Source organism: Spodoptera frugiperda, chromosome 22 (genome assembly GCF_023101765.2).
Source record: "Spodoptera frugiperda isolate SF20-4 chromosome 22, AGI-APGP_CSIRO_Sfru_2.0, whole genome shotgun sequence".
Classification (NCBI taxonomy): Eukaryota; Metazoa; Arthropoda; class Insecta; order Lepidoptera; family Noctuidae; genus Spodoptera; species Spodoptera frugiperda.
Window position 1 is genome coordinate 661,281 of NC_064233.1, and position 17,899 is coordinate 679,179.

Consider the following 17,899-nt stretch of genomic DNA (forward strand, 5'->3'; position numbering starts at 1 on the left):
CTGTGAATTTAATGCAGGAGACAGAATGACTTAAGCCTTTTTTTAAGGGGGAAAATCATCCAATGACATCTCCCGCCTTGGGCAAGGCGAGAGGGAGTGTTAGACTCTTACTGACTAAAACCACCTCGCTCCTACTTCTGCTCTTCGAGCTGGAGCCTTGGTATACCCGATAGTCCGCAGTTTCGGATATGACTTTTTTTGTTTTTTTTTTTTTTTTTAACGTTGCCCCACACTAGGATTTCCTCCTGTGTCGTGGGTGAGTTTACAAATATACAAGTTCACATACACATGACACCCAGACCCGGAACAACAATTTGTGGATCACAGAAAGAGTTGCTCCGTGCGGGAATCGAACCCGCTACACGTTACGCAGCAGCCGGTTGCCCAGCCACCGCGCCAACCGTGTAGTCAAACTTAAGTCAACTTTAAAGGCACAGAAGAGACTGTACAACTGGAAGAAGCCCAGTCGCCAAGTACTTTCTTTTATTACATCAGTAATCATGACCATCTCACCTGCAGTAAGGTTGTCCATTGTTATACTTGCACGCTCCCCTGTCGTTGCAGTGCGAGGATGCACACGACTTGCACTCCCTGCCGGCCTTCTGGGGGGAGGGCGACGCGTCCAGGGTCGAGTCTGAGCATTGACATCTGAGGAGAAGAGAAAATTATGTTATAATAAAGAAATATACATTTTCCTTAACCTCTTGACCGCTTGTCAGGTATAGACTACAAACAAAAATATATACTTAAAACTACAGTACAGAATGATTCCGTTTTTTTTGTCGTCTATAATAACCGACCGTGGTAGTCAAATGGTTGCGAAAACTACATTAACTAAATCTTCACGCTTTTTATCCCCGAAGAGGTACACATAACGGCACTTAATTCACACCTCTGCCTACCTCTTCGCCCTTTTTGTACAGTACCGAATAAATTATTTTTCTTTCTTTCATTAAAATAGGCTGGTAGGTGGAAGGTACTTTTTTATGGAATAGGTGGCAAACGAGCAAACGAGTCACCTGATGGTAAGTGATCAGCGCCGCCCATGGACACCCGCAACACCAGAGGAGTCACAGGTGCGTTACCGGCCTTTTAAAAAGGAACACGCTCTTTTCTTGAAGGTTTGAAGGTCGTATCGGTTCGGAAATACCGCCGACGACAGCTCATTCCACAGTTTTACTGTGCTAGGCAGAAAGTTTCTTGAGAAGTAAGAAGTACTTACTTGAATCCCCCCCAGGTGTTGGTGCAGGTAGCGTACTGGTGGCAGTCGTTCAGGTCTGGCGATGAGCATTCATCCACATCTGGAACAAACATATTTGAAAATATATTGTGAATCTAGGTTTGGTTTATCAGAGAGCGCTGCTGCCTGGTCTCTGTCAAATGTGTTCTCTCATAGTTGGGTGTACGATACCCACGGGAAAATTTGGATGCTTTTCGAAAGATATGTTATGTAGCTATGCTACGAAGATGTAATAGCTAAGCTATGAAACTATGTGACCGTTTCCACTGATACTAAACTATGTAGCTGTGCGTGGAATATGCGTAGCTCGAGTATGCGATGTATCGATGATCAAATGAAATCAAGATAGATTTTTCTCCTCTTCCCAATGGGTATATGATACCCACGGGAGGAGCATTAATGTTGTTAATTTTGTTTCTACTCGGTCAAGATAAATTTCCCCTCTTCCCATGGGTATATAATACCCACGGGAGGAGTAGGGGTTGTTTTTTTTTCTACTCTATCAAGACAGTTTCATCTACTCATAGTCGGGTATATAACACCCACAACAAGACTAGGGGTGGTATTTTCTTCTCTGCCTACACAGTTTAATATACTAACCATGTAGAGGCAGTACGCTGCCGGCGACAGTGTCGACGTAGAGGGCGGAGGCGCCGACGTTGTTGGACCTCCGTCTGATGACGCCCAGCAGGTGCTTCTGGATGTCCGACCCCACGGACTGACGGACTGTCTCCGCTGTTTCTTGCATCTGTTTGGGACCATTGGAGAAAAAATGGTATTATTATAATATACATAATGTGCAAAATTTTTAAAATATCTTTAATAGTTGCTGGTCTTGAACCGAGTGGTTCAAGTGTAAACTCGACCGGAGTTATACCATGGCTAAACATGACATCGGCGTGAAATAACACCTGCATCCTCGCCTCCCTAATCCCCAAACCCCCCAATGCCTTAATCCCCTAATCCCCAAACCCCCTAATCCTCAAACCCCCTAATTCCCGAACTCCCCAATCCCCAAACCCCCTAATCCTCGAACCCCCTAATTCCCGAACTCCCCAATCTCTAAACCCCCAATCCCTTAATCCGCTAATCCCCAAACCCCCAAACATTTAATTGTGCCTTTAGGCTTAAGTCATTCTGTCTCTTGCATTAAATTCACCGAGGGAAGTGGAAACTATCGTTTTCTTTTTCTTCTCCTCTAATAATATCTTCTGATTAATTTCGTTGCGGGATCCAAGACAGTCATTCATGTCCCTGGGACGCCGGACTTCAGTGTTCCGGTGTTTTCATGGTTGTATCTACTGTAGATCCTGGTGCACAGGAGTTGCAGCGGTAAGGGAGGTTGTGGCGGGCTTGTCCCAATAAAAAAAAACCCCAATCCCCAAATCAATGTTTCTGGTGACCATGAGCGGCGGCGATTGCTTACCATCAGGTGATAATTATACCATAAAATATTTAGCTATAATAAGAATATTAGATACTCGAAACGAGTAGAGCTTTTTCCATTAATGTACGTGAGTAAACCGTGATTTTTAGTTAATCTAATATATCTCACGATAGTTATAATAAAAGTATAAGTCTTTGTGTACTCACCAAAATAGTCAGATTGACGTAGACCCCTCTGTTGTTCTCGTCGCCTTTATGCACGGAGTTGACGGACCCGCTCACGAAGTCATCGGAGAACGGAGTCATCGAGAATGCTGAGTCAATCTGGAAATATAATATATAGTTTAATATTCATAAACAATAGGGAGAGACAGTCCACTACTGGACTGAGCTTCCTCTACATAAGAGTGTTTAAGGAACAGAGAGTAAAGTTCCCTAAGAAAAGGAGGATCCTCCGACCAGGCGAGGTGTTCAGCCTGGCGGGCTTTCTGCCCAACTGTTGTTCGTTGGGATTTTCTATCCGTGTTAATTCGCATGTAAACTTCATATGTGCGATGCAGGATATTTATGACGTCATCCGTTGATTTGCTCGTCGATAGTCTATGTGCGACTACTGTCATCTGTCACTTGTCACTTGTCAGAGTGTCGCCACAAGTGCGTATGACTCTATATAAGCGTGGACGCTTGAGCGAGTTGGAGATCTATAATATAAAAATAAGTCAGGTTTTCCTTCCTGACGCTATAACGCACGAACCGATTTCCACGGTTTTGCATTCGTTGGAAAGGTCTCGGGCTCCGTGAGGTTTATAGCAAAAAAATGCAAGGGAAAAATTTTAGGGACAGGCAGGAAAACAGGGAACTTTATTGGCGGCGAAACGGAGTTCGCCGGCTTGATAGTCGCAGTATAAAAGGATTAGGTTTATTAGAGAACGCTGTCCAATGTGTAGTCCCTTAGTCGGTGCTTATGATACCCACGGGAAAAGTAAGGGTGCTTTTCCACCAGAAATGTGCAATGCTACATTGCTGTGAATGCGTTTGGCTTCCACCAATCATATTCATTGATACACATAGCTTAGTACTGGTGGAAACGGACTCAGCTAAGCTATGTTTTTTTATATGGAAAGATGCGTGCTATGGTAGTAAAAAGAAAATAAACGATTAACTTACAGCTCGAACAGCTTCATAGCTCAGTTGTTGGTACGGGTCGGAGTCCTTATCCGCTAGCTTGGCGTCCCAGGCCACCTGGAAATATACAAACAATGCATTAAAATATTTTATCAAGATATTTATTAACCTAAAGAAGAAAGATTACTTATACTTTAAGAGACTACGCGACGTCGCCACGTCCGCACACGCTGCTCACGATGAAGAGTCCCTCTATGACTCTGGAAACTAGTAGGGCTTTTCTCAATTTACGTCAGTAAACCAGTATTTCAATTAATAAAGATTCGATTGTAATAATTAAAGCTTATGCCTTGCCACGCCTTGAATGGAGCGGCTCGACCGGATTGATACTACGGCCTCATAGAAAACCGGAGTGAAATAAGTCTTGAGTTTGTACAGCCCCATGAGTAATGTTACCGGAGACCCAATTACCGCTCTTGCCAAACTCCTCAACCCCCAAATCCTCAAATTCCTAACACCCCAAAAATCCTGCAACGCACTTGTAACGTCTTTGGTGTTTCAAGAGTACATGGATAACGTTGATTGCTTAACATCAGAGTCTAGATATCTAGAGTAATACTTTGATTCTTACCTTCCTCTCATAAAGCCTATCGACCCTCAGATTGAGGAGCAGCGCCACGACTCGCCTGCATGGGTCCCTGTGTATACGGCGAGCGTAGCCGGGGCGACACTGGCAGCTCGATATACCTGGAATCATACAAAATATCATCATCATCAGTATTATATCAGTAGTATCGGGTAGTATAGCTTTTTTTAGGGAACACACCGGTAAACGAACAGACGGATCACCTGATGGTAAACAATCGCAGCCGTCCATGGACACTTGAAACACCAGTGTTAGGAATTTAAGGGTTGTTGGGGAATCGGGGATTGAGAAGATTGGGAAGGGGGAATAGGGCACTTCTCGTTCTGCGTCTGATCGCATGTGGAGTCATCGCCGACGATACACGTGTCGATTCTGAAACAAAGTTTATAGATTATTTGGTTAATTTTATTTTTCTCAAAAAATTCGGGGTTACTCGATTATGAGCCTCTAGCATGGCTTGAAACTAGTCGAGTTCCTCGTCAAAACACTACGTGAGTAAGCCGATAACATAATAGTTACTCGATTACTTTCACACCACACTGGGAGTCACAACCAACCTATTGTGAATTTGATTGAAAAGTTTATTGCTCGTTCTTCTCCATAGGAGCTTTGGAACGTGCAAATAGAGTAGCTAGAGGACCGACAGACAGATTTTTTTAATAGTTTGTTTGATGTTCATAAGTGCCTAACTGCTAGGCTCGCCCGTGATCGAGAAACGAAAATCAATATTGGAATCAATCACATCAAAAGCCTCTGGCCACTGCTGATCAAAGCCTTCTTCTCAGACGGAGAAAGACTCGATTTGAGCATTAATCAACACGCTTGCTTAATGCAGGTTGGTGATTTCAAATAATTACAAATTATAAGCCCATAGGTTTCCTCACGATGTTTTCCTTCACCGTAGGTCAGTGGTGTCTAAATAATCATATATAGTATGTAGTATGTAGTAGAGTTATACATACTATATATATCATATATAGTATGTATAACTCATTAAATGTCACATTGGTACTTGCCGTTGGTAAGTTTTGAACTCGCACCCTCATGCATGAGAAGCGGGCGTCCTAAATCTCGCCTTTCCACTCTTCAACCTACCTGACTGTAGGCTGTGGTCTCCTGAACCCTTGCTGCGGTCTATGTGGCTGTGTGTGCTGGTGCTGATGATGACCTGGTCTCCTGACTGGCTGCTGAGGTAGCGCGATGTCGTCTGCTGGTATAGCTTCTCCTGTGCCGAGGGTGGGGGCTAAAGGAGGAGGCGGGAGCGGTGATACTGGAAAGAGATAGAAAATTTATTGTTGCATGCATTTCTATACTGACTATATACTATACTATGTGGCTGTGTGTGCGGACCCGACAGACGTTGTCTTGTCTACACGTCTTTAATTTGAAAATTTTAAACTTTTTTTAATAAGCTAAAACATTCTGAACCATTTTCATGAAAATCAACAACTACTAATAAATTAAAAATTAATTAAAAAAACATTGTCCAGCGGACAAAATTGTGAATCTAAACCATTCTCAGATACCCTTGAACACACACAAAAAGAATCATCAAAATCGGTCCAGTCGTTTAAGAGAAGTTCAGTGACATACACACTTACAGAAGAATTATATATATAAAGATAACCATAAACTGGCTAAAAACTGCCTTGTTGGTCAAATGATCGCAAGTGCGATTGCTGGACAAGGGGTCTCGGATTTTGATGCTCGGGTCAGGCCGTCAGGCAAAGTATTGCTGGTCATTTTTCGGTTTTTCGTCAATTTCTTAGTAGTAGCATGGAGTCCGGAATTGTGCCTAGTATATGGCAATAGACTCACCCCCTATTACATGGGACTTATAACACAAATGGTAGAAAGTGGGTGTAAATTGTATAGCGGCATTACGTGCCGTAATGTGTACCTCTGCAAAAAAAAGGCGATGTACACAGTATGTTAACTAACAGAGGGTTCCTGTTAACCGGCAATAGTATAGCATCCATACATGCTAAAAAAATTACCATTCAAAAACAAAACAATTTCATTTTTTTTTTAATATTAAAATATTCACCAAATTGTTTAAATCGATAGGTAAAAGAAACACTCTGTGCACGCGTAGTTGCAATTTATTGCTTATTTTTCTATGCTGATATTTTTATTTTAATCTATTAATGATATAGATTAACGAGTTTAAAGGAACGCCCTCTGTTAGTTAACATACTGTATATTTTCTATAAGCTCTTCATCTCAAAACTCACCAGATTGCGGCATACTCTGGACCCTGGTAGGTCTGATGGTGGGAGCAGGAGTGGAGGTATCGAACAGGTTCAGATACGTCCGCTTGCCATCGATGGAGACGAACCCTTGCTCCCCTGAGGGGGAGACTATGATATCATCGTGTTCGTGGCCTGATAGGTGAACGTTTTCTATGTGCACTGGAAAAAAGAGTTTGTGGGGTTTTGTTAAAAGGATTGTAAGAGTATAAATCTTTAAATACGTGGACTATGATTTGGTTTTTCTCCTGTGTCGTGAGTGCGTTTACAAACAAACACATTCACATTTGACTGGTAACCGACTCCCGCGCAACGTGTAACGAGTTCGAATTCTACCCCGGTCAAAATAGACGAAATGAAAGTCGTAACCTTGACATAATTACCCCTCTTCCTAATCCCCAATTCCCCAGTAACCTTTAAATTCTTCAAAAGGCCGGCAACGCACTTATAACGCCACTGGTGTTTCGGATGTCCACGCACTGGTATGCGGGGTACGTAAGCAATCGTGCTTACCATCAGGTGATGCGTCTGCTCTATCAGATCTCTATTCATTGTATGTTTTAGTCGGTTCTAACGACACTCGCGGGAAGAGTAAAAATGGTGAATTGGGGACAAATACTACTCTACCTTCAAAATCACGACAAACTATAACAATAAAATAAGCAACAAACTCCTCTTACCTGAAGCCTCACCCTTCTCCCCAAGCCCCTGTATAGCAGACACAGTGACATCGAAGATCTCCCCATACCCTGGTGGTCTGGTCTCCGGCGCTGTGATGACAGACACCTCAGCTTGAGGTCGGTAGCGGGAGCCGTGGGGCTTGAAGTCTGTGTCGTCCAGGACTATGCCTGGTCGTGGGCGGTAGGGGTGGTACGGGATTGTGCCTTGGGATGCTGGGAAAGTAAATTGAATGTTAGTTTGTCGTGTTTTTGTACTGGGTTAAAGCTTTTACTTCTATTATGAAGAGATGTTTATTGTTAAACATAAGCACTTATGATTCGTTTGAACAATCTTTAGGTTAGACAAAGTGTTATCAGATTTTTTTATTTCGATATTCTTAGTAAAAGCGCGGAGTCGAGACATATTTGGTGTTTAGAAAAAGTCCATCAGCTATTGGGTTAATTATTATGTTTTTCGGCTTACTCTCTGTTTAATAAGGAACTCGGCTAGTTTCAAGCCATTCTCTAGAAGTTTATATTCATGAGCAACATTCCGCGACACACTACGCGGCAACTGTCGCGCTGCTACTTGCAGTCGAGTTTCTCGTTAAACAGACCCATATCCATAAACCATAATAATTAATTTATGTGTTTCGTGAAAGTTATAATACTGCTATAGAATTATTAAAATAATTGGTGGTGAAAATGATATAATATTAAATTCTCCCTTTATAATCTTTCTTGACGCAATAAAAAATACGATTTTTAATAAATAGTCAGTCTTAGAGCTTAAAAAGCATAATAATTCTAGATCAAACACTACTTACATGGCAACGGTTGAGAGTTAATAGAAGATGTTTCTATAACATCCATGGATGATGCAGCCGAAGAAGATGACGATGACGTCACGCTGACTGACGGAGTATGACTTAGAAGACCATCCGTAGGCGTAGCAGACACAGTAGATGAAGTAGACGGTACTTCTATTAAAGACGGCTCTATTATTTTAATAGCCTGCTCTAGTAGATCATCTTTCGGAGTAGTCTTGTTAAATCTATCATCTATTTTAACTTTATCTTTTGGTTTTTCTTTTTCTCCGAATATTGTGTCTTTTTTCTTATCCTGTTTTGGTTTTTCTATCTTTTTCTCCGTTGTTGTTGTCGGTTTTTCCGTTGTGGTTGTCGGTTTTTCTGTAGTTGTGGTTCGTTCTGTGGTCGTGGTTCGTTCTGTGGTTGTAGTTTCTGGTGGTGGTGGTTCGGTTGTGGTAGTGGTAGTGGTTGTAGTCGTTGTTGTAGTAGTAGTTGTAGTTGATGATGAAGTGGTTTCAGCTGCAGTCGTGGTTTCATTGTCATTATTTTCCTCTTTATTTGGTTCTGTTTCAGTTGTGTTTTCAGCAACAACTGTCGGTTCAGCTTCTTCATGATGTAGTGTGTTCTCAGAATGAGTAGTTTCATTCTCACTAACCACATCATCTGGTTTCTCCTCTACATCAGGTATATCTGGTATATTTGGTAAAGGCGGCATAGGTTTGTACATCGGTAGACCAGGGTTAGGTCTCCTATTTGGAGGTCTTGGTCTCGGTCTTTGCCACGGAGGTATCGGTCTGTGGAACCCTGGTCTATTTAATGGAGGAACGATCTGTTCTGGTAGGTTCACGTAGACCGGTGGTCTGTCAAATGGATATGGAGGAGGTGTCTTAGTAGGATGGAAGTGATGAGGAGGTGGTGAGATAGGTGGATCGAAGTCTGGCAGCGGTGGAACATCAGATATCTTCGGAGGACCTCTGTTATTGATCCTAGACGCCATAGGACGACCTGGTCTTCCATTTAGAAGCTGAGAATTAGCTTGCACGTTGACATTACCATTCAGTAACTTCACGAGACCAGTTATAATGTTCTGGATCTCAGTATTCTGTCTCGGTTCATCTTTCCTAGGGGTAGCTGTCGCAAAGATCGGCTGCACTGCAGTAGGCCGTATTCTGGGCCCCATAGGCGCCAGTGCGCGCGCTTTTGGGACCCTCTTCCCTTCCCCCGGAAACTTGAACTCCAGCCTATCTCCGAAACCTTCCGAAGACAGTATGATATCATCCTCACTCCTCAAATAACCTGTAGTCTTCGTCGGATGGATATCATAGTACTTTCTTTTATTGTGTAATTCTAAATGATTATCTATCTCATTATTTGAGCTAGGTATCTCATCTATGTTTATGGACCTGGATTCTCTAACAGGATCCGCAGACCTGGCGACTACGATATGCTGTTCCAGGTCTTCATGGATGTCCAGAGGAGGTTCCTCTTCATCATATTTGATGCTGGGTTCTATCCTTACTGCTACGTTCTCTGGGAGACTGGTCTGCAAGACTGTGTCTTGGGGCAGTCTGTCGACTGTCGCTGATTTTGGTGATAGTTGCGATATTGTGTATATCTCTTCGTAACCTGAAATAAGAGATGGAGTTATGTGAGTAAATGTTACAATACATATTTACAAAGTCAAAGTCAAAATGATTTATTTCAAATAAACCGAGAGGGCACTTTGAACGTCAAGCTTGCTTGAATGCAGGTCGCTTCTAACGAGCCTTTCTGAGCCTTTAGCCAAATGCCATTTACGCGACGTCTTGGGTTAGCGATCTAGAGCTGAACGCGAAGCAATAACAACAAACTGCCAAAATCTATTGACGTGGCTTACGTGACCAACCGTACGTGGGATGCGGTGAGCGATTAATAAGCTAGGTCACACTGTATCGCGTTGAATTCGCGTGGCATCGCTCACACAAGAGGTCGCGTTTGCGCTTGTCCACTTAATATGGGATTGACATACATACATTTGGAGTCAGTGTCTTATTTAAAGTCAAAACATTTATTTCAATGAATCCTTAATTAGGTAATTTTGAAACGTCAAATTGAATTGTCTATCAATTTGTCCATCAGTGAAGCTGTGTGGTGCTCGTTCCAAAGTGTAGTTTCGAATGGAGAAGAACGAGCAGCGTTACAATTTGATAGATGTTTACTATGACTGTTAGTATTTTGGTTGTTTATTTACAATCCTGAGTAGGTAACAGACTTACGTATTACGATGAGTGACATGAGATAATAAATAAAAACATTACAAGTCGCGTATTATTTATTTTTACTGGTAATAAACACTTGATCATTATATCAACAATTATACTAATGACGATGACATGAGTAAATTAAGTTACTATTTCAATCACATTTACTATGTTCATGCCACGTTTGTAGCATCGTTCAAGCGTGTGAATAGTGACTATACGGCAATCTTTGGTATAATTAACCACATAGTTCCCGACTCTCGCGAGAGACTGGTCACGATGTGGAAGTATAAGCTACCGAACTCTACACCAGAGTAACAACATAATGAGCTCTGCGTTTGAATTTAACCATGTATACTCACTTTGGCAGAAAAAATAGACTGGACTTAAACTCTTAAAACTAAAGAAAGCTACGAATTACGAATTTATAACAATTAAAAAAGAAACTTATTACAACCTATCCTCTATGCTACTAATAACCAAGCTTAAACTAAATAATTTAAAAGAAACGACTTACTAATCTAATTAATCTTATAGACTTACAATTTTATTAAAAAAACTAACCAGAGTACTAATAATCGATATCAAACTAAACCTACGTTAAATAGTTTGAAAAAAAACCAGTTTTACCCAACAAATAAACTTATTAATTGACAAATACAACGAAACCATTTAGAATCTTACGAAACAGCAGGACCACTACAGACAAATAATCATACGACTTAATACACTTTTTCTGATAGTACCGAAGCGCTCGGCCGATACCCAACCAATTGAATGTAACGAAACCATACGCGGATCTATCGAGGATAAAGACAACTTGGATTATTTATTTATACTCCGTTCGGGCATTTTCTGTACTAAAAGTTTAATTATAGATACCCGAAATTTTTTTCATACCTTTTTACTATTTATTTAGTTTTTTCGATGAATTAAAACAATAACATGAACCGAACCTTTGTAACGATCGACATAGAATTACTATACTCCGTTAGAGCATTTTCTTTGTACTAAATGTTTTATTATATTGATATTATTTTTTTCATACCTTTTTACTAGTTATTTACTTTTTTCGATGAATTAAAACACATGAACCGAAGTCGTGTAACGATCGACATAGAATTATTTATAAATAATTTATTTCTTATTTTTATTTTTTGATTTTTGAAATAAAAATATATCTATTCCTTTCTAAGGTTCTAAACTATATCTGTACCAAATTTCAACCAAATCCGTCAAATAGTTGCGGAGATTGGTATAAGCATAGAATGTTCGACGTGATTCTTTAATTTGACATAACTTTTTTATTTATGAACCGATTGACATGAAACAAACACTAAATGTAAATTTAAGCATCCCACAATATATTCGTGAAAACCGCATCCAACTCGGATCAGCCGTTTCTGAGATTAGCGCGCAACAGACGAACAGAAACAGACAAACAGACAAACAGACAAACAGACAAACTATAAAAAGGCCAATCACTACATAGTTAAAACATTTTTGGGTTCGACATCGACATAACAATAACCCCTGCTATTTTTTTTACGCTTTTTATTTTCAATGTACAGACAGCACTTTTGAATACAAGGGGAATTTTATTATATGTATAGATTTACACGTCGTGTTAGCGCTTTACGTTTATGGGTAGCTAGCGAGTATGAGGCGGGGTAAACGACAAAACTTAGGAATCGAACTTTTATTCAGCTCAAAATTACATATCCAATGATGTAACACACATAGCTATTGGAAGGTGGGACCAGATTTCATAGAAACTGGCATTTTCTGGATATGAGCCGACTTCAGTGATAGGATACTTTTAATCCCACGGGAAAACGAGCAAAGCCGCTGGCAGAAGCTAATCCTCAATAAGTATATAATATAGTTGTGTCTACGATGTATCCCACACAAAATCTTCACGCCACGGTACAGTGGTCGGCGCGGCGCAGTGAAAGTCTTTGCGCGCTATTCATCTATTGTTATGTCATAGGATTGTGACATTAGACATTGTGCTGGTCAAAATTTATATTAATTTCTTACAAGTTATAGTTTGTCGTTGAGGCTTAGCTGTTACTGCAGCGCTCTCTTATAAACCTGCACATTTTATGGTATAATCCGATAAACGAGTAGACATAATATTATATACATTAACATTGTAAGCAATATATTATGTCGCCCATGGACACCCAAAACGCCAGCCTTTTGGGTGTTAGGAATTTAAGGGTTGTCGGGAAATTGGGGATTGGGAAAGGTAGTAATTAGGACTCCGGTAACCTCACTCACACAACGAAACACAACGCAAGCGTTGTAAGGCCGTGGCATCACTGCGGTCGAGCCGGCAAAGCAGTGCCGAAGCATGGCTCTTCCACATTTAAATATAGAGGAGGCCTATTAGTCTACCAGTAGTTAAAGAAGCGCGGCAACGCATTTCTTTTAACTTCTTTGGTGTTGCATGTATCCATGAGCACCAATTGCTTACCATCAGGTGATCAGTGAGCTCTTTTCCTCCCAATCACATACATAGAAAAACTGGCCATTATCTACTTACTAATATTATAAAGCTGAAGAGTTTGTTTGTTTGTTTGAACGCGCTAATCTCCGGAATTACTGGTCCGATTTGAATAATTCATTTGCATTTATCGAGGAAGGCTATAGGCTATAAAACATCACGCTATGACCAATAGGAGCCAAGCAGAGTGGGTGAAACCGCGCGGAAGTAGCTAGTAACTTCTATACAACGTTAGTTGTACACAGCATTCAATGTTTTCTACAACTCCATGGTAATACGAGGCCAGTTGGAGCGTGTCGTACGTCGCAGGCAGAGTCCGTGACGCCGGTAACGAGATGGGACGCAATGCTTTGGAAACTATCTTGCCATGCTGGCTGGCATCATTGTTAGGTGCGACTATTGCCAAACTTCAGTCATTAGAGTTATAGTTGTAGTTGGATTTTGTCATTACATACTTAGTGTTGATTTACATATCACATCTTTATTTGCACCCGAATTTGAATTCGTTGGTCATGAGTAATCGCAAGTGCGACTGACTATTCCCCCATTCAAGGGGTCTCGGGTTCAACCACTAAACCAATACGGGCAAAGTATTACTGAGGTGTCGGTTTTTGGAAAATTTCTCAGTAGACGCTCGGTAGTAGAATTGTGTCCGGTTATGGCAATAAACTCACCCCCTATTACATGGGACTTATAACACAAATGGTGACTTTTCACTGTTTGGGTGTACATTGTATAGCGGCATTACGTGCCGTAATGATTATTTTCCGCCTTCCCCTTCGGGGATAAAAGGCGTGCCGTTGCTTTCTAGTGTTGTGTATTTCTTTCAGAAATAAAAGACATGATAGTTAACATTATCCGACTTCAAAAAAATAAGTTCACAGTTTGACCTGTATGTATTTATGTTTGTGCGCGATTATCTCGCGTTTGGATGAACCGATTTTGATGCTGTTTTCAGCGTAGTATTTTTCAGGCTCAGGAGAAGTGATTTAGGTACACTACCACTTAAAAATATTGAGTTTCGCACTTTAACTCGTGTTTAAATACGTGTGTTGAAGTCATTATTTTCAACGTAAGTACCTAACTAGTTTTATTATGACTAGCAAAACCGGCAAACTCCGTTTCGTCACCAATGTTTTTTGATTTTTTTTTGCTATAATCCTCACGGAGCCCGAGACCTTTCGTGGAAATTGTTCGTGCGTTCTGGAGTTATAGCGTCCACCCGACTTATTTTTATTTTATAGATTATTATGCACATTTTTAGGTCCTATATCCCAATATTTTCTTTTTTATCTTTGACTGAATAAGTTTTACATTGTTCTCACATAGTTGAAGTAATCGAAACAATGTAACCAAGAATTGTATTGTGAAACTGATTGAAAAAGAGTAATCTATGGAGTTTCTTGCTGCTTCTTCATAGGAATCTACACTTTGGAACGAGCAAATAGAGCAACTAAGGAACCGAAGACAGACGTTATTTTTATTATATTTGCTTTGACGTTCAAAAGTGCCTTTACGGTCTATTTGAAATAAATGATTTTGACTCCCAATACAGTTTAGATTCACTTCTGCCCACCCCTTAAAAACTAACAGTCATTCACAGAACACACGTAACTCAATCAGTTACGCCTGAACCATACAGTTAGTGACCGATAGAACCACTCAACTGCATTATCTAACAGTTAGCCGCACTGCCAGTTAACTAGAGTTCTTTTGTAGTTAACGTAGCTTTAAAATTAGCTGCGGACTACCTAGCGGGTACCGTGGCCCCGGGTGAGTGGTTATTTCGGCAAAGGTTCGAAAATCTTCTCAGTAAATAGCAACGGGGTCTGAAGTTGTGGTATACAGCAATTTCACCCCTATTACATGGGACTTATAAGACAAATGAAAAGTGTTTACATTGTATAGCAGCAATACGGGCCGTAATGGAGCGCCTCTGCTTACCGCTTTGGACAAAAGCGTGACGATACACACGTAACTTTAATAAGACTCGTATGGTGGCTAAAACTGAACGTCGGTTTTTAAGTTTCTTAATTTCTTAATTAAGTGTGGGAGAGTCATGCTTCGGCACTGTGGGCGGCTCGACCGGAGTTCCCGGCCTCATCGAAAACCGACGTGAAACAACGCTTAGCGTTGTGTAAGTAAGGTTACCGGAGGCCCAAACCCCCTTCCCAATCTTCCTAATTCCCGATTCCCCAACAATCGCCTTACATTCCTAACCCTCAAAAGGCCGGCAATACACTTACAACGCCTCTGGTGTTTTATGGACAGCGGCGATTGCTTACCATCAGGTGATATTAAAAAAAACTGCTCTTATCTTCTGTTCTGTGGTAACCACACGGCAAACGACAAACAGTTAACTTTTAAAGGACAGCCAATCATAGATACCCACAACACTAAAGGATCCAGAGTAGTTACGAGTAGTTTCCGGTTTAGAAACAATAATCCTTAGGAAGTTCCTTAAGAAAAAGAGGATCCTCCGAGCAGGCATGGTAAAGCGCCTTTACTCCGGCTTTTCGTGCCGAAGCATGGCTCTTCCTCACAACGAAATACTATGACTATTCCCCCAATCAGCAGTCACACATTTAACCACTAAACCTATACGTAAACAAGTACAGCACTACAGTCCAATACAAAGATTGTGAAGATGTTATAAGGCGCGGCAGTCGACGGCAGGTATGTAGGTTGTAGTCCCGTTAGCTGACTATTTATGTTTCACTGACGCCACTTACAAGTTAATGAATAAAACAATACCGTTTTGGTTTAGTTTATTTCATTTTGTTTTATTATTACGCTGTTTTGTATTATTCGTAATAGGAGGTAGGCAGAATTAGTAGTGTTTCGTTGTGTGAGTCAAGTGGCGCGCAGCACATTAAGCAACACCAGAAACACAACCCAAGCGTTGTTTCACGTCGATTTTCTGTGAGGCCGTGGTATCACTCCGGTCGAGCCGGCTCATTCGTGCCGAAGCATGGCTCTTCCACACTTAAAATATTATACCTACAGTATTTCAGCAAATGTATAGATATTAACATTGAACACGCGATTAAGACATTTTTATTTCTTTGCCGAACTTGACCAATTTCTTCAGCAATCTTCGTCGGAAATGCCTACGATATTTTTTATGGAACACGGTAACACGGCCGGTAAACGAGCTGACGTATCACCTGATGGTAAGCAATCGCCGCCGCCCATGGACGCTTGAAACACCAGAAGCGTTACAAGTACGTTACCGGCCTTTTGGGGGTTAGGAATTTAAGGGTTGTTTGGAATCGGGGATTGGGAAGATTGAGAAAGGGGGAATTGGGCCTCTGGTAACGTCACTCACACAACGCAAGCGTTGTTTCACGTCGGTTTTCTGTATCACTCCTGTCGAGCCGTTGTGCGGCGTCGGAGATTTTGACCAAATAATCCATCGTTTATTAAAGCATTTCTGGACGAATTAGCGTGATTCTTTTTTTGTTCGGTAGGGTATACTTTCAAATTAAAAACATGGTGGGATCCTAGGGAAATCGAGGGAACCCAACAAATTCTAAGCGATTCTTATTATGGATAAGCGATTCTTATTATGGTTATTCTGACAATTTCATAAGTTCTAAACGATCAGTGGGTAGACAATTAAATTAATAATAATTATGCTTTATTTGTCATTCGTTTAAGATTTTTAGTTTATGGTTTTTGAAGTTCATTTGTTTCTTGATTTAGGCACTTGATTTGGGCGCGGGGCCCCCATATGGCCCGTAAAATTTGCTGCTTGGCTGCCTCCTGCTACATGGCTAATCCGGTACTCAGGACCCCTTTCTCAGCAGCCAGACTAATAACCAATCAATAAACAACTCTACCACTAAACAATTAACTAAATAAACAATCCACTACACATATCGTGCAATATAGAAAGACACACTAACACTGACTCATTCGCACACGACACATGAAGCTATACAAAACCAATGTACCATGATCTCGCTTTCTTCGATCCTTCCACACATCCGACGGTAAATTTATACTGGTTCTTTATAATCACGAGATTTATACCACCAAGTTGGAATCCAAATACTTTCACTGCAAAAGAAATGGACTTTCCATTTTTTTTTTTTTTATATGTCCACACTAGTTTCAGTTTCGTGTCGTGTGTGCTAACTGAAATTCAGTGTATTTATAATGTATGTAAGTAATATTACTTTTTGGCTTAGTCACGTAACTGTTTGGTGAGGAACTCGACTTGTTAGAAGTTTATATTCATGAGCAGTAAGTATTCTGCGACACACGATTTCAGGCAGAGGGTGTGAAACTCGAGTTGCCAGTAGCAGCGCGACAATCACCGCGTCGTGTCTCTGAATGCAGCTCATGAATATGAGGCTCTTGTATGGCTTGAAACTAGTCGAGTTCCTCGTCAAAACAGTACGTGAGTAAGCCGAAAACTATAATAATTAATTAGAACTTATGACGGGATATTTACCATGTTTATTGAATTTGGTGAGTTTCCGATATTAATTTAAATATCCCGTCATAAGTTCTAATAATAGTGTTAGTGACCATGTCAGTTTAAAAACTTATATAATAATTAATTTAGTATGTCCCACAACCTGGACCTTTCTTAAGGGTGGAAAATCATCCGATGAGTTATTCCGCCTTGGGCGAGCCGAGAGGTAGTGTCAAACTCTTACGGTCTAAAAACCACCCCGTTCCTACTCCTGCTTTTTTAAACGGAGCCCCGGTAAACCCGCAGCTCCGGTAAACCCGCAGCTCCGGAACTGCTGGACATCTTGAAATCAAAATCGAATCCCGAATAGTTAAGTATGTACTAGACCAATAAATAAGAAGTGGTTTACTTCTGTGTGTTCTAATATCCTTTAACATTAGATATTGTAGCCTTGAGTACGTAAGATTTGAGACATTGGATCCGATACAGAGGTTATCAACCGTAAGACCTTGACTGTACTTGAATTGGAAGCTTCAAACAGCCTTGATCGGTAACAAGGTGTAAAAAAGATTTAAACTCGGTGAGTATCTATTACACTTACTAAAAACTAGAT

General features: G+C 40.8%; 1 protein-coding gene and 1 long non-coding RNA gene across 2 annotated transcripts in view; one reads left to right on the forward strand and one right to left on the reverse strand.

The window, feature by feature from the left end:
* Positions 1–17,899, forward strand: part of LOC126912136 (uncharacterized) — a 196,196-nt gene that overhangs the window by 156,116 nt on the left and 22,181 nt on the right. The window lies entirely within an intron of this gene.
* LOC118280028 (uncharacterized) overlaps positions 1–17,899 on the reverse strand; it is a 36,916-nt gene that overhangs the window by 5,290 nt on the left and 13,727 nt on the right. Inside the window, exons 3-13 of the mRNA XM_050702785.1 lie at positions 8,133–9,740; positions 7,327–7,539; positions 6,632–6,808; positions 5,493–5,667; positions 4,708–4,769; positions 4,383–4,510; positions 3,794–3,868; positions 2,834–2,950; positions 1,841–1,988; positions 1,223–1,301; positions 514–648 (exon numbers count right to left, since the gene is read on the reverse strand). Coding sequence (XP_050558742.1) covers positions 514–648; positions 1,223–1,301; positions 1,841–1,988; positions 2,834–2,950; positions 3,794–3,868; positions 4,383–4,510; positions 4,708–4,769; positions 5,493–5,667; positions 6,632–6,808; positions 7,327–7,539; positions 8,133–9,740 — 2,917 coding nt within the window. The remainder of the gene's footprint in view (positions 1–513; positions 649–1,222; positions 1,302–1,840; positions 1,989–2,833; positions 2,951–3,793; positions 3,869–4,382; positions 4,511–4,707; positions 4,770–5,492; positions 5,668–6,631; positions 6,809–7,326; positions 7,540–8,132; positions 9,741–17,899) is intronic.